Source organism: Arachis ipaensis, chromosome B2 (assembly GCF_059453495.1).
Source record: "Arachis ipaensis isolate K30076 ecotype BB chromosome B2, ASM5945349v1, whole genome shotgun sequence".
Classification (NCBI taxonomy): Eukaryota; Viridiplantae; Streptophyta; class Magnoliopsida; order Fabales; family Fabaceae; genus Arachis; species Arachis ipaensis.
Window position 1 is genome coordinate 118,808,698 of NC_142437.1, and position 18,114 is coordinate 118,826,811.

The 18,114-nt window shown below is 30.9% G+C and overlaps 3 protein-coding genes across 3 annotated transcripts; 2 read left to right on the forward strand and 1 right to left on the reverse strand.

Moving 5' to 3' along the window:
- Positions 1–3,256: 3,256 nt before the first annotated feature.
- LOC148575378 (uncharacterized) lies at positions 3,257–4,336 on the forward strand. Its single transcript, XM_088506203.1, has 2 exons — positions 3,257–3,649; positions 4,019–4,336. The coding sequence occupies exons 1-2, from the start codon at positions 3,257–3,259 to the stop codon at positions 4,334–4,336; spliced, it is 711 nt and encodes a 236-aa protein (XP_088362329.1).
- Positions 4,337–4,366: 30 nt separating this feature from the next.
- Positions 4,367–5,140, forward strand: LOC148575379 (uncharacterized). The gene has a single exon (XM_088506204.1). The coding sequence runs from the start codon at positions 4,367–4,369 to the stop codon at positions 5,138–5,140; it is 774 nt and encodes a 257-aa protein (XP_088362330.1).
- Positions 5,141–14,834: 9,694 nt separating this feature from the next.
- LOC148575380 (F-box protein At4g00755-like) lies at positions 14,835–17,534 on the reverse strand. Its single transcript, XM_088504018.1, has 6 exons — positions 17,339–17,534; positions 16,690–16,881; positions 16,125–16,523; positions 15,853–16,010; positions 15,500–15,618; positions 14,835–15,300 (listed from the first exon to the last, which is right to left on the reverse strand). The coding sequence occupies exons 2-6, from the start codon at positions 16,820–16,822 to the stop codon at positions 15,168–15,170; spliced, it is 942 nt and encodes a 313-aa protein (XP_088360144.1). The 5' UTR covers positions 16,823–16,881; positions 17,339–17,534; the 3' UTR covers positions 14,835–15,167.
- Positions 17,535–18,114: the final 580 nt, after the last annotated feature.

Here is an 18,114-nt window from a genome sequence, read left to right on the forward strand (position 1 = left end):
CAATCGATTGAATGCTTGAAAACAACATGAGGGGTCTCACTAAAACAATCGATTGGTTTTGTTACTCAATCAATTGAATTCACCAAAATAATATGGATTTGGCAAATTCAATCAATTGGTTGTGTGTGTGAATTCCAATTCAATCGATTGAAAAGCGTTGTAAATGATTTTTTTCTGAATTCAATTGATTGTTAATATATTCCAATCGATTGAAATTTGAAATACCTATCTATTAAACAAGAAAATCATGCGTATTCACACTCACTCTCTCCCCGTTTTGAAACGTAAGAACACCAGTTTGTTTCTTCTCTCCTCTCTCTAAAATCCAGAAAGCTTCTCAAGTTGAATTGTTAAAAAAATCATTGTTGTTATGGTGTAGTCAAATGGGTAAGCAAATGGAGAAATGGAAAAAAAGAAGAAGACGCGCTCATTGAGGCATCGAGAAACATAGGGAAGGCAAATGGAGGGAGATTCTAAATGATCCAGAATTTGCACCCTTCTTGGCTTCACGTAATAACAATCAGCTCAATGTAAAAATTCTACTGAGATTTGAGTGTGAGAAAACTGAATTTAAGGGTTTAAGGTTTTTAATTTTTGTTATTTTATGGTAATTCAAGACAAATGGAGGAATAAAAAGACGATATTATTTAATATATAACTTTAGGAGTACCTAAGGAGTACCTAAATAACAAAATAAAATATTATTTAATATATAACCTCAAAGACACCCTGCTTTGACTACGTAAGAACACCAGTTCGATTCCTCTCTCCTCTCTCTAAAATCTAATAAAAAGCTTCTCACGTTTTGGAAAACGGGGAGAGACTTGTGTGAATACGCATAGTTTTCTTGTTTAATAGATGGGTATTTCAAATTTTAATCGATTGAAATATATTAACAATCGATTGATTTAAAAAAAAATCATTTACAACGTTTTCCAATCGATTGAATTGGAATTCACATACATAACCAATCCATTGAATTACAAAAATCCACTCTTTATTCATCGTTCAATCGATTGGGTCATATAACCAATCGATTGATATACGAAAACCATGTTGCCTTACAATTTTCAATCGATTGTTTTGTGATAAACTGTAATCCAATCGATTGAGTTATAATTCAATCGATTGTTTTGAAATTCCAATCGATTGGTTTTCAAGGAAACACGATTTTATTGTTGATCACGAATGTCATAGATCAAATATAGACTTTTAATCCATTGGAATGGCCAAAAGTTTTATTACGATCAATGGAAGATCTAATTCGTTATTGTTTTTATTTTTTATTGTTAATAAACAAAATAAATTATTGATAAAATAATAATTTATAAAATTAAAAACAGTTTTTATAATTAAAAAAATATACGGGATTAATTTGTAATTAAAATTTGTTAAAGGACTATGTAGCCGTTGTTAAAAAAAACTTTAAAAACATATTTTATTATGGGATGATTTGATGGTCCAAACGTTTTGGAACCATCGAATCCGGTGCCAGGAAACAAAACCAAAAGCAGCAAACTTTTCTTCTTTTTCGGAGGGATATGCTAAAACGTGTAACATAAACACTGCAGTGGGAAGAAGTGAAAGAACCAAGAAGAAAGACGGTTTTTCTTTTTCTTTTTTTTTTCCTTTCAAAAACAACGGAAGAAGAACAGACGAAAAAGTAAGTAGGAGTAAACTAACATGTAAAAACAAAGGGATGTGAAAGACGACTCAACCAAAATTACAATAAACTCAAGAAAAAGTTGAAAGAGCAAAGAGGAAAGACGCCTTTTTTTTTTTTCCTTTTTCAAAATCAACTGAAGAATAGACTAAACAGTAGCTGGGAGTAAAAACAAGATTACAAGAGTGAAATAAAAAACAACTCCGAACCAAAACAAAATACGATTGACAGATTTAATGCTACGATCGGTTTCAAAATATAAGAAAATTTTTCTTTTTTTGGTGGGTTTTATGGATTGAGAAATAATAAACTCACAGGTAAACGAATCAAAGAAAGTGAAAGACAAATTCTGCAACACAAATCAAGAGAAATACAACACCAAAGATTGCATTAAAATCTTAATTTTAAGGGGGGGATTTTGGGTTGTAAGAACTAAGAACTGAAAACAGGAAGCAATGGTGGAAGTGTAGAACGTTTAAGTTGAAAAGGAAAGTTCTGGATACTCAAAACAGAAACGGGAAGCACAACACTTGGCGAAAAACTTTGTTCTTTTTCAGTGATTTACTTACTTAAACCTTGGAATATAAATAAACACTAAAAACAGGGAGAAGAATTTGACACAAATAAGCCAAAGCAAAATCTGATTCATCAATCAACCAAAGCACATTTCTATGTAGTTCAAACCAATAGGTTCGAATTACACATTGTAACCCATAGCCACATAATTCGAACCAATTAGGTTCAAATTACACAGACCATATTTCGTACTAGGCTGGTTCGAATTAGTGAGGACCAGACCTGTATATATATGGTGTGAACGTGAGTTGCTATCATTAGAGAGGGGTAAGATGGCTAGTGAGGAGAGTTTCGCAGTGTTGGTTCACCACAGAGGATCCATTAAGAGGAAAACTCGTTCCGGTGTGAAGTTCACTGATAAGGATCCTCTCTGTATTATCGTCAGGCCTACGACGAGGTATGAGGACCTTGTTAGCTCTGTACTGCTGAAACTTGGTCTAGAAGGTGTGAAACGGGTTAAGAAGTTTTTTTTATCAAATTCCAATCACGGTGCTCCAGGAAACCGTAAAGTACGATTGTTTCACGATCGGGAGTGATGAGGACTTGCAGGTCATGTTTCATTGTCGCCGGCAGTTTCCAGAGGTGAGGACACCAGAACTGTTGGCAAAGTTGGTTGACGCGGTGTCTAGCTCTGGGGGTTCGAACCGGAATACCACCACTTTAGCCACGGTAGCCGGTTCTAGCTCCAGACCTACCGTTGCATCTTCCACCGTCCCTGCGTACGAGCCACCCGTCCAACCTGTCACCTCCCCTTCGTTCGCTGTTGATCTCAACGGCTGTGTAAGCGACGAGGTCAGAGAAGGGGAATATCTGCAGACCTCTTTACAGTGTGCTGCACCAGCTGGGGTTGGAGATGGATTCTTGGATGATCCAGAGGATGATGATGTCGAGCCGGATATGATTGCTGATGACAGTGGCGATGATGTTGGAGCAAGTGAGCCTGCTGGGGCGGGCGGTGGTTCTAGCTCTGGCACGCAGTAGTACCCTCCACATTTTTTCTCTTTGAACTTGGATGCCATGAGGCAGGAGGGGGTTCCTGGGCAGCCGGCTGGATTTGATGCTAGAGATGCTGAAGGGTCTGCAGGTCTGATAGAGTTTCAGGTTGGTCAGCAATTTTCGGATAAAGAAGAGGCCCTGTTAAGTGTCAAGACTTACAGCATACGTCGAGGGGTAAAGTACAAGGTCGTGGAGTCTGACTATCGCCGGTATGTGGGTAAGTGTTATGAGTTTGGCAATGAGTGCACATGGTTGATTCGGCTTAGTCTCCGACAGCGCAAGGAGATTTGGGAGGTCAAACGTTACAACGGACCGCATACTTGTCTCGCCACCTCCATTTCCAGCGACCACAGGAGTTTGGATTACCATGTGATATCGGCATTCATTATGCCAATAATTAGGGCTGATGCATCCGTCAGCATCAAGGTGCTCCTAAATGCCACTGCCGCACACTTTGGGTTTAGGCCGACTTACAGGAGGGTCTGGTTGGCGAAGCAGAAGGCTGTTGCCCTCATCTATGGTGACTGGGATGAGTCGTACAACGAGCTCCCAAGGTGGGTGTTAGGAGTCCAGTTGACGATGCCTGGTACTGTTGCAGTCCTAAGGACGAGCCCTGTTCGTGTCAGTGGACAGTTGGACGAGTCTCGAGCTTATTTTCACAGACTATTCTGGACGTTTCCACCATGTATCGAGGCATTCCATCATTACAGGCCCCTAGTTAGTATTGACAGCACCCATCTGTATGGCAAGTATGGGGGAACGTTGCTTGTCGCGATTGCACAGGACGGGAACTCCAACATACTCCCTGTTGCATTCGCATTAGTCGAGGGTGAGAATGCTGAGTCGTGGTCCTTCTTTCTCTCCCACCTGCGTGAGCATGTGACACCGCAGCTGGGTCTGCTGGTTATCTCGGACAGGCATAACGGCATCAAGGCCGCGCTTGAGGCTCCTGACGGAGGCTGGTTACCTCCGTCTGCATACCGGGCATTCTGCATTCGACATGTTGCGGCAAATTTCGCCCTCACCTTCAAGGGCAAAGACGCAAGGAGGCTACTTGTGAATGCGGCGTATGCTAAGACCGAGGTCGAGTTCCATTACTAGTTTGATATTCTTAGGTCCGAAGACCCGGCGATGTGTGACTGGGCGAACCGGATTGAGTATTCGTTGTGGACACAGCATTGTGATGAGGGGCGTAGATTCGGACACATGACGACGAATATATCTGAGTGTGTGAACTCAATCCTCAAAGATGTCAGAAACCTTCCTGTGTGCTCGCTAGTGAAGGCAACATACGGAAGGTTGGCCGAATTATTTGTTCGCAAAGGGAGAGAGGCTGAGGCGCAGATGGGAACCGGACAACAATTTAGTCAGCACTTGGTGAAGTGTATAGAGGCCAACTTGAAGACGGCTAGGTGCTTCACGGTTACTGTGTACGACAAGGATAACTTCGAGTTCACCGTCGCAGAGACAACTCCGACTGGTTCTTTCTCACTGGGTAGCTACAGAGTCTCGCTTGCATCTCACACATGTGACGGCGGATACTTCCAAACACTTCATTTCCCGTGTCCCCACGCACTGGCATGCTGTGCCTACTCACAGCTTACATGGGAGCCTTACGTCCACCAGGTGTATCGTCTTAGTTCGGTTTTCAGTGTCTATCATATGGGTTTCACACCTCCCATTCCGGAGGCTTTCTGGCCACCATATGACGGGCCAACTGTCATCCATGACCCCAATAAGAGGCGTGCGAGAGAGGGTCGTCCGAGATCTACTCGGATACGGACCAATATGGACGAGGCAGATCCGAACCGACCAAAGAGATGTGGGCTTTGTCGGCAGCCCGGCCACACACGTCGGAGTTTCCCACAGCTCGGAGGAGCAGAGCACACACGGGGACATGATTAGGTGTATTGGTGGCTTTGTTACTTTTGTTATTTCAATTTCGCGTTTAGATTCCACTATTATCGGTTTTCTTACTTGTAGTTGGTGACTGATAGAATTTGTTAACGTTAGTGCGATGTATTTTGAATGGGATTTTAGTTAATAAATATGTTCTGTCTCCGCAATTTTAAACGAAATGTATGTCTAATGCACACCAGAATAAATAATTGTACGAGTTTTATTAAGACATGATGCGGAAACTATGTTCGTAACTTAAATTGCTGTGTGAAACGAATTCTGAGTAATTCGAACCATGTTAGTTCGAATTACTTGGTGACTATTTCTTCGGTGTAATTCGAACCTAATTGGTTCGAATTATGAAGTTAGAGTTAGAACCAAATTGGTTCGAATTATGTGGCTATGGGTTACAATGTGTAATTCGAACCTATTTGGTTCGAATTACGTGAAAAATGAGTTCGAACCATATTGGTTCAAACTACATAGAAATGTGCTTTGGTTGATTGATGAATCAGATTTTGCTTTGGCTTATTTGTGTCAAATTGTTCTCCCTTTGGCTTGTTTACGTTTTTTACCCTTTAAACTACTTTGTCAGTAAATTTTATAATTTTTATTATTTTTTAGTTAAATTTTTATCATTTAAAATTTCATAATTTCAATTAAATTTTAGTAATTATCTTTTGATAAAAAATATAAAATATTTTTTAAATTTTTATTTTTATTATTGTTATAAAATAAATATTAGAATACTTTAGAATTAAATATTTTAAAATTATTGTATTTCTTCATTTAAAATAACGATAGTAACTTTAGAAATAAATTTTTTTAATATAAAGTTATCAGCCATCAGTGTAAAATACATGCTAGAATACAAATACATATTGAAAATAAATTAAACTACACATGTATTTATACACAAATACATTAGTGACTGATTCTAATGGCTAATTTTGATGTACAAATAATATTTTTGTATTTTTAATTAGCCTTTAAACAAGTTTTGTATATGATAAATAATTTTTAACAAAAACGCTGATAAAGTGGTCTTTAAATTTTATAATATTTAAATAATTCTTTAGTTTTTCTAGAAGAAAAGTTATTGAGTAGTTAAATTTTTAAAATTTCAAAAGATAAATCATTAATTTCTTTAATTTGGCAAATGTTTTTATAACATTATAAAATATTATGAAAAATCAATTTAAATATCACTTAACTTTTATTTATCACGTACTTAGGGGTGTTTATGGATCGGATCCAATCCGCATATTCGCAATATTTATTCAAATTTAATTCAAAAATTGTGGATATCGATCCGATCCGCAAGACTATTGGATCGAATTGCGGATTTCATGTAGATATCCGCATATCCGCGGATCCACAAAAATAAATAAATAGATAAGTAAATATTTTTTTATGTTTTATTTTAACTAATAATAATCATATATCTTGCATTATTTTATTTTTATTATTTAAAAAAATATGTTTAATAATATTTTAAGAATAAACATATTTAAAAGAATAAAAAAATAATAGTTTATTTATATTTTTTAATAAAAATAAGCTTTTTAAAACATTTATATATTTTGCAGATATATCCCAGATTCGATCCAAGCTTAAAAATTGTCGATATTGGATACGATGATTTTATTGTGGATCGGATCGAAATTTTGACCATATCTAATCTAATCCGATCCGTATTCACCTCTACATGTTCTAAAGGAAATCTTTTCCAAAAAAAAATTTTTTTAAGGCGTAGATAGTAGAAACAATCCGCACTTATGAATAGTACGAGTCAGCTATGAATTTATAATACTTGTCATTAATCTCTCGACTTTTTGACCTCTTGCAGAAAAATCGTGCAGTCACGTAAAAGATGGCAATTAATATGCAGAATGTATTGCACAATTAGAACGGAGTAAAAGTGGGATTAAGTTTAATAATTTTTGTATTTTTTTTATTGGTGCACTATAAGTACTGTTTTTTATGTGGACTCAAATCTAATGGTAGAAAAATGCCTAATTTTATACATAAATTTGAGAAAAATTTTTGTGGGATTGTGAAAAGTTGTTTTTCCTTTTTGAACTTTATTTATGTGTTGCCATGATCTGTCATTAATATGTTGTAATGAATTGAGTTTGAATATTGATTTGTTATGTTAAGTCATTTACAAGTACTTTTATAAAAAACTTTCGAATATTTTTTTTTGTTATATATTTGTGTGAAAATAAAATATGCTTTAGAAGATGAAAATAATTATTAAATATATATGACGTAATAACGTTATACCAATGAGATGAGGGGTAAAAAAATGAAAGAAAAGAGATTTTAAAGGATTAAAAAAATACTAAAATTAAATTTTCATCAGATAGTATATTCTTGCATAAAAACGTTTTAAAAAGAGTAAGTTATTATTTTTACTCATTAAAAAATTAGAATACTGGTAAATCTACCCATAAATAAATAAAACTATCATTTTATCCATTAAAGATAGAGTTTTATTAACAAAATTATTCAAATTCTAAACAAATATTTAAAATTTTTAAAATACCTTCTAATACAACCTAACTCTAATTTTTTTGGACAATGTACTGAAATAAAATAAATATGAGAAACCTTTAAGTGATTCCAACAATTGGAAAAGGCTTACTTGCATGTGCATTTTTATTATTATGTAATCCGTAAAGCTAACCACGGTTTTTAAATTACATGTAAACCGTGCCAGCTTGCAACGGTTTACGTAGGAGAAGGTTTTAAGGACCACGATTTATGTACGAAACTATATGAGCAAAAAATTCTCTAACCAGTCACGGTTTATGAGGAGAGGAATTCTATATATATATATATATATATATATATATATATATATATATATATATATATAAGCAAGATTGAAGCTGCTCAAGAAATCATTATCAAGGAAGCTGTACTCTTATTATTTTAATTTTTTAATTTAAGTAAACATATTTGTATTATTTTAAATAAAATTTAAAATTAATATTAGTAAGTTTATTTAAAATTTAAAATTTTAATATTTTAAATAAGCATATTCTTATTATTTTAAAATTTTGTTAAATTTAAATCAACGAACTCATATTATTTTAAATGAGTATATTCTTTTAATTTGAAAATAATATGAATGTATTTAAATAAAAAAAATTAACCACTGGTATTTTTTAAAAATCGAATAAATATAATGAATCATATGAGTATAAAATAATACGAATACATACAATTTTATAAATTATTAATTTAAATTATATCTATTTAAAATTTAAATTACAAACTAATACGATTTTTATAATTTAAAAATCTAATTATTTAAATAAAATTAAATTGATTAAAATTTATAAAAATATACTAATACAATTCAAATTGTATTAAAATGTAAACAAGTTTGCTGAGTCTATAAATAAACTTTACGTAAATAAATAAGTTTAGTCAAGGGCAATTTACATAAATAAAATAATTAAAGAAAAATGTTACATAAATATAACATTGGCAAACTCCAGACACAAATGCAACAAATGCAATTGTATGTAATCCACTACACCCTGTAGCGTAATCTAGATGCACGTAATTCGCTATACCCTCTCCCGGATTACGTTGAGAGAATGCATAACATAAACTGCTACACCCTGTAGCGGTTTATGATCAAATTTTGTGAAAGCATAATCTGCTACACCCTATAGCGGATTATCAAAAGAGAGTGACTTGTTATATAAACCTGTATAATAGTAACAACCAATTTAGCAAAATGAACGAATTGATACAAAATGTAATCGTCATTTGCAAAAATAGATTGTAAAAGCTAACTTTTAAAAATTAGTTTTTTAAAAGTTGTAGGCATATGTATTTAATAAATTTAATTAAAAATAATTTTTAATAAACGCAAATAATAATAAATACGTTTAATAAAATAACTTTTAAAATTTAAAAATACTATAATAGACATTAGTTGTTTTAAAATTTAAATATTAATTAACATATAAGGCTATAGTTTTATTAGACTTTTTTAAGCACAGAACCAATTTTAAAAAATTTTCTATTAGGTACTTTCAAAAATAGTCCTATTCATATCCTGGCCCAAATAAAAATTAATTTTTTTATGTTTTCAATGCAATAAATACATCAAAAATATTTAAAAAATTTTATTATTATATTTTTAAAATGTGTCTTTAAAGTAAAGTTAGTTAAATCTTTTTTTAAGATCTTATTAAAAAATAAGATAATTTTATATTTAGTTATCTCATATAAAATTATTTTTTTATTTAACAATTATGTTTAGGTACAATAATATAAAATTATTTTTTATTTATTTATTATGTTTAAAATATTATTATTTAAGTGAAAAAATAAAAAATATATAAATTATAATTTCTAATTTTTTTATTTTTTAATATTTTTATTTTATTATTAAAATTTTTTCGGATAAAGAGGGAGACACATGACCAAGAGACAAAAAGTGGAAAAAGGAACAAAAGATTTGAGTTAAAAAAGAATTTATGATATTATCACAATTTAAGATTTAAGGTTTAAAATTTATCATTATAGATTAGAATTTATTGTTTAATATTGAGGGATTATATTAAGGTTTAGGGTACAATTATATAAATAAAATAAAATATAAATTTTTAATTTAAATTTTAAAATTAAATTTACTTAGTATGTGAGTGTTATTGTGAAAATATTTAATTCACACGGAGGAATAAGTTTAAAAATATGGTATTTAAGAAAAAATTTTCCGCCAATATTTTCAAGGTCCAATGAGTTTGAATATAATTTTATAAAAAATAAAAAATTCAAAAAATTTTGAAAAATACGGCGAATACACGTTTTTTTTTTCGACTGGTCTTCCTTAAAATATAAATGTTTTTTGAAGTAATCTTAAATCAATGAAATTATTGTAAATTTTAAATTTTTTATTTAATCAATTGTTTGCTTTAAAAAATATGTGACTAGTGTTATTTTTAAATTAATAAATTCAAATTAAAAATTTTACATAAATGTAATGGTATTAATCTTAAAATTAAAAATTTTAAATTAAAAAAAATTTACGTAGTAATAATTTATTATTTTTCTGTCATCATCATTATCATCATTATTATTATTATTACTATTTCGGTAAGATAAAGGGCCAGAGTCCAAAGTCCTTTTTATTGTTGTTAATATTTTGAAATGAAGCAACGTCTTTTATGTATTCTCTATCTAATCAAAGGGAACACTTACATAGTGTTAGTTAAAAAAGTGTTGCAATAGTAATATTTTATTGTAACAAGTATTAAGCATTGTTTTTTATCATTTTAAACAACATTTTTTAAGTGTTACTTACGATACATATTGCAATAGATAAAAAATATTGTAGTGACTTCTATTTTATGTTGCAAACCAAAAAACTTTTTTTTGAGAGAATTTTATTTTCAAAGAGTTTTAAAAACATTAAAATAACTATATATGAAATAATCAAAACAGATCTATATATCAATAATTTAACTTAATACGTGTGATTTATGTATCGATTCTACTTAGATAAAATTTTGTTATTGTTGTATTTTAAATACACTCTAATATAATATGTTAATATTTAATTAAGTAGATAACATTGTACAGAAATATTTATAGTTTTAAAATAAACTAAAATTATATCCTATAAAATATACAATTTTACACTACTCCAAATAATAAAATAACAGAAACCATGGGTGTAAGAAAAATTGACAACATCGCTTGAGAAAAAGAATTGAATTATCCATTTATTTCTGTAATAAAAGTGACTCTCCATAAAATATCGTTAATAGGCCTTGGCCCATTGTGCCCATTTTTGTTTGTGAAAGGAATTAGCTGACCAAACAAAAAAAAGAATGGGTTAAGGTAAAATGGTCCTCACGGTAGACCCTTCAATTTATTGATTTGGTTTTCATCAGAATCAGAAGACGAGGTGGAAGAAGGAAGCAAAAAGAAGCAGTGGTTGAATGAATGAATCAGTGAAACTGAAACTGAAATGGAGAACATTAACAACAACAATAACAACGCTATGATTCGTGAATGGTTCGACAAAATTGACTCTCACAAAACTGGAACCATAACTGCTCCAGTGCTCCCCAACTCTCGCAAATTAAAGTTGGTTTTGACTAATCAACCGCTACGGACAACGAAGAATATAACAATTTAAAGGTGTACTACTTATTTGTCGGTTGGGTTGGTGAAATAGTTCACCCGTGATAAAAAAAAAAGCCAAATAAAAAATTAAAATTTCATTAAAAAAAAAACTAAACCGCGTATTTAGTGTTTGATGCTGGAACCGTTAAACCAAAGACACCTTAGTGTTAAATTAAATCAAAAGTAAAAGTAATATCAAATGGTAGGTTAAACTAGATTAAGTTTAATAGAAAGCATAAACAGTTGAAACTGACAATGACGCTGTAATTAGACACTTCAATATCAATGATCGAATCCTCCATATATTTACAGTAACACAGTCATGCTACCACAAACTCAAACATAACATATCAATAATCCTCCGGATCGTCGAAGTTTGGATCATTGGCATCCAAAGCCACCGGATCGATCTCCATCTGCCAGTAGTCTTGGCCGCCGATCCACGTGAACTTTCCGCCGTGGCCTCCCTTCTTGGACGATCCGCTGAATCCGCTGCTGACAAATTTCCGGCTTTCCTTCGACTCGAAAAACGATTTTCGGCATTCCTTCAACAACAAAAACGCTTCTCTATTTGCCTTGCGGTTATCTCCGGCGTCCTTCCCCTTGGAGTTCTTTCCAGCATTCTTCATTCTCACTGCTTTCGTTTTTCACACTTTGAACCCTGATCACTGACGAAGGAGAAGGATTACAATGTATTCATAATAGACCAGAAGTAACAAGTAAATTCTAAAATTCTATCCAAACAATATAAATTAGATACAAAATACCTGAAGACCTTTATCATCGATAAAAACTTTTCTTCCTCTAATAGTACCAAGGTGCTATGCGCATTCAGCAAAAATTAATCCTTGCTCACAAAAAATTGTATTTAGAAATAAAGGAACAAATTGTGATTTTTTACTATTGTTATACACATGTATATATAGAGTATGAGTTTATCTTATCAAAAGTTTATCTTATTTTAAATTTAAATCTTATCTTATCAAAAGTTTATCTTATCTTCAATTCAAATTTTTTAAATACATTATAGAATAACTAATTATTCATAATTATTTATACACTAATTTATTCAAATTATTATCTCTTTCAACAATTATACAAAAAAAATAAATTAAATTAAACTATAAAAAATTTATATTTCAATACTATAATCTAATAAATTTCTAAATTCAATAAAAAAATTTATTATATTAATTTTTAATTTAATTATTATTATTATTATTATTATTATTATTATTTGACTGATATATTAAACCCGACTTCACCCGACCCATGTACACCCTAGTAGCTAGCACAGGATACGAGTACGACCATAGCAGTATTGATAAATGTAGCCAAGCTGAAAGTTGGAAGAGTAGAAGCTGTTGGAGCACGTCGTGGGTTGAAATGCTGGGCAAATAATGGGCCATTAGTTGGGTCAATTTTTATTTTCGATTTTGATGCAAAAAATATTATTTACATACTAAAATTAATTACTAAAATTAATCATTATATATTTATATATAAATACACATAATTTTGATAAATCAATATGTTACACGTTATTAAATGGTTGATATCTCTACAATTGAATTAAACTACATTCTTCTAAAATTCTAAATCAAAGAAGAGATAAAAAAAATATTCAATAAGAAGAAAACAAAATAAAATTAAGTGGAGCTCAAACGAAAAATGTTAAAAATGATTCGATAGATGTCTATAATCTATACTAAGTGCAATATTTAAAAATTAAAAAATTATTTAATTTTTTTATACAGTAATTTCTTTTATTTTAATTTAACTATCTCTTTTCAGTTATAAAGGTTTTTTAAGACATAGAAAATAAGAGATTGAATTGATAGTCTTCTTTTAAACTTTATCAATTAATTTTCAAATAAAAAAAATGAAACTTAGCTTTTCTATCTTCAATATGTAAGATTGATTATGCATGAAATAACTTTATTTTATCTTCTAAAGAACAAAAATAAAAACAAAACAAAACAAGAAAGAGAGAAAAATACAACCATGTATCTAATTTTTATTATAATAATGGTAAAATTTTTACTATCTTTTCAAATATTATAAACACCAATTTTTAAGAAATCAAGTGTAATCTTTCATCATTTATTTCATAGATGGGACAAAGAAAAAATATAAAAGAAAAACTATTCAAGAGTAAGAAAATCACACTTTATTCTCTAAAATAAAAATTCAAAATTTAAAGGATCAAAATTTAACATCATACTTTTAACTAAATGTGTTTTTTTTTTTTAACTTTCATAATCTTTCATTTTATGAAGAAACACTAGGAAATATTAGTCATGTCAAACTCGGTAATTATTTTTATTCAAAGTCTTATTTGATGCTACTAGGGTTCGTCTTGCTTAATGTCATTCATTATTTATATTTATTACTTCAATGTTATGCGAGTCTATTATTATAAGTTTATAACTAGTGTATTTAATCCACCCTCTTATTTATTTATTCTGTGTAATAATAATAAACACAATATTAGTTTAGATGGTTAGCTCTTTTTATTTTTAACTAAGAGATTTTATATTTAAATTGTACAAATAACTATATATATTGAAAATTCTGTATATCAAACCTCTTTCAATCTTTATATAATAGATAAGTATATTGTTAGTAATGAAAATTATTAAAATAATAATCTTCCAATATATCATGACATATCTTTTGTTTTGATTTTATGCGACAAATTCCATTATAATGTCGTATAGATTTAACTAGATAATAAATAATTGAAGTTGAAATGTTTATAATTAGTTGAATTTTTATTCCACACACTAAATATTATTATAAGGATTAGGGTAACCAGAATAGGCCAAATGTCTTAATGGGTCACTGGACCTTTACGCCAATGGCTGATGTATTTGCATTTTATTGTAGAGAAGCTTGACCTGATGGGGTTGATGTTGTGGATAGTATTTGAAGGGTTCATGTGTTCAATAATGGGTTTAAAATTTAAAAATTTATTTTTATTTTTATAATGATAATTTTAATATAATATATTTTTAAATTATTGGTATTATTAAATGTTAATTTTATAATCTTAGAAAATAATTTTTAAAATTACTCTCTTAGAAGCTTACAAAGGAAAGATCATTGCAAGTTATATATAAATTTTGGATATTAATTTTTTCATCCTTGTGTTTCAAACTTTAAAATTTTTTACAACTTAAATGAAATGTTATATAAATTTTGCTATTTAAAATGAATTTAAAAAGTATTTTTTAAAACTTGTTGAATTGACAATTTGGCAAGGTTTATAACAGAGGGGGAGTGAGAAGTAATCTCCACCAACTTGAAGAATTGAAGCAGGACTATGTTGTACATAGAACTTTATGTTAAAATGACATGCATGTTTTAATCAGTAAAAATAATTATCTGAATTAACATCTTGTGTTAAAATTAGCACGGAAGTATATTTTGATATACAAGTGCAAAACTAACGTGTAATTTTTTTTCTGAGGCATTGATAGATAAATTTTCAAAAAGGAATATGTATGTGGCGACGATTTGTACTTATTAGAAAGTCACGAAATTAAAGAAAGAAAATCGAAATTGTGTTGTTAAGATATTTGAGTTGCATACATGTGACATTAATTTTACAGTTAACTGAACAAAATATATATACAAGATCAATATTTAGGTGAAACAAATCTAAGTAATTTTAGATTGCCTATATCTTTGCAGCTAATTCCTGATGCTCCCATTTACACAAGTTTCTCAGTTTATTGAGAATCAACAAGACTTGATTCACTATTTTTCATCATTCATCAAATACAACAGCACCAGGACCAAGCAGTGCAGCAACAAGAATTTGCTCCCAACGTCTCACGCCCCTCTGCATTATACTTGTGGTAAAAGTCCGCAGTCATGAATGACTGCTCGAGGCGCCTCTTCTTGTTGGAGACATACACTTCAATCTACACTTTCCTGATGGATGGTCTATTTCGACATCAAATGCTGGCAAAAGTGGCCGTCCGACGGCTTGAACATGAGAGATGCTGCATCAAAGATATCCAATTTATCGGAGTTAGAAACATATAAGCAAAATGGCAATTCTTTATTTATGCACAACATTGAATTATCTATGCCTTCAACAATTTTAAGCAGAATAACATTGAATTATCTATGCACAACTGCTTATGACGGGGTGTGCCTGTGTGCATGTGTATGTGTAAGAGAAAGGATTTGCAAATTAACCATATGTAAAATAATTGATCCATTTCTTTCTTTTGAACTCTGCCCAGCAGCTCAACTTGAAGCACATCTCCAATGCACAGAACAGGTTCAAGTAGCTTGAATTTCTGCAAGCAGTTTTCCTGCAGTTTCATTATAGAAATAATTCATTAAACAGTGGCATAGAGTAATCTATGCTACAAAAAAATTGCAATTTTAAATAGATCAAGTCCACAAAAATATCTAGAGGGAAAAAGAGATCCGTTAATGCTCAAAAGATATATGTAGCTGAATCCCAATCCTCCTCTTTGTTGAGAGTGTTTATGGATAGAAAATAGGAAATGCAAAATCACAAGCATGTTAATAGTGCAACTCACTTGCAACATTGCAAATTCAGGTGAAGTATATGTCCATTGAGGACCCCCAAATATTTTATCAGCAAAAAAAAAATCAAGTTCACACATCTCTGATAACTCTAACTTTGTCGCGTATCTTGCACGGCCCATTCGGAATCGGACAGCTTTTGCTGAATATGCTGCATGGTAAAAAGATACATTAATCAGCTAATCAAGTTGAAGTTAATATCCTCGGCATTAGCCATTTTCAGTTCAACTTAATACCAAACTTGTCAATTAGCTACTGGACTAACCTTGGAATGGCTGCACATGAATCTCAGTGATTAGACATAGTTTGGAAGTTAGCATATATTCTAAAGTCTCTGGTACAGAAGGATCACTTTTCCCTTCACTAGACCAGTACGATGTATCTCGAGGGTCCAACGTATTCACATCATTTTCTTCGCGGATCTTATTGTAGCTGGATGCACTTACGGCACTCGAGATGCAATTTCTGCTGATAGAAGGACTGAGACCACATGCTAGGAACGCATAGACTTTATGATTTCTCTTGAGATATTCCCAATTCGAAGAACTTCCAAGCATGTTACTCACTGGTTCAATCATGTTCTCTACCTCGATGACATGTCTAACACCAGATAGTTCAGGAAACATTTTCAAGCAAAGATGCTTGCAAAGGCCATTTTCAATAACTGCATAATATATGGAATGCAAATCAATACAATTTAAACAGCACCATAATATTTCAACATTGGAAAATTTAATACCAATAATGTATCACAAAAAAATAGACTTTGCAAGACAATATAACGTTAGAGAAGCTACAAATTTCACAAACCATGAACTCAAATGGCTTACCAAATTGGTGCCAAGAACGGGAAAGAGTCGAAACGCGGACAAGGTCACAAGGGTCCAAATGAGTGAGAACCTTTATTGACATGTCTGGTCCAAGCCGTTGCAATAAATCCAGTTTGTTTTTCACTTCAGACATGATGATGCTCCCAAATTAGAACCAGCTAAAGTTCAAGTCTACTTCAACCTCACCAGAGACTAATATATTCAAAACATTTAGTGATCAGAATCAAATATCTTCAAGAAACTGGTTTTCCACCGACAATCAATTACATTGACAGGGGAAAAAAGAACAAATTTTATTAAGCTTCACATGATTGAGCCCTTAGAAAATTGACCAAAACCAGAACCAAAAAAGGAAAATTAGTTAGGAAGATTTATTCCCAACTTCCTATATCTGTTCCAATAAGCTAACTGAAAAAATCTTTTTCCAGAAGATTATTTAATGAGGGTACTATGGTGTGAACTAATTACAATGAATGAAGAGATAAATATAAACCCAAATAAGGAAAAATAGGAAAGAGGCTTTAGAAGGATTAGGATTAAGTGTGGCAAAGGGAAACCGTAAACACATACATTCATGTGCATACACAGAGAGAAAACAAAATCTCAATTTTAAAAATTGAAAGATAAAAGAAAAAGAAAAAAGTGGTACCTTTCTGAAGTGCGGATCTAAAGTAAAGAGAGAAGAGAAAGGGGTACCCTTGATTCTGAGAAACCGAGGAAGAAGAAAGGTGTGGATTAAAGAGTGAGAGTGTGAGTGCGCGCAATGAATCTAATCTAAAACAGGAACAAGGTCCAACAGGTGTTTTTGGAAGTGGTTGAAGTATCGCTATGTTACCAAGAACCCTGTGTTTGACATAAACATATTGAGTTAAATATAGATAATAACAATAATAATAATAATAATTTGAAATCAGTTAAACAAATAATTGTACACTAAAATTAAAAAGTCATGAATTTAACTCTTAAAATTAGTAAATTAATATTTTTATAAATTATATACAATGAAAGATATTTTTGAAAATAATATATACTAATACTCTTTTATATTAGAGTAAAGTATCGTTTTTTTTCCCAACGTTTGAGGTAAGTCCTATTTGTATCCCTAACATTTAAATCGTCCTATTTGTATCCCTAACGTTTATAAAAGTGATTCAATGTTATCCTACTATCAATTATACTAACAAATTAGAAAAAGTATATTTACTCTCATGATAGAAATTAATTTGTATTAAAAATGGAATGAAATATATGCAGAAGAAGAACACACTTAATGTATCATAATAATATAGCTAGAGTTAGTTAGTTCTAAAGCTAAGTGTTTGTAGAGAATATGTACAGTTCTGTTCCATGTGAAATTGTTTCTCTCTTTTTTTAAAATAAATAAATAAATAAATGTGTCTATACTCATATGCTAAGATACTTCAG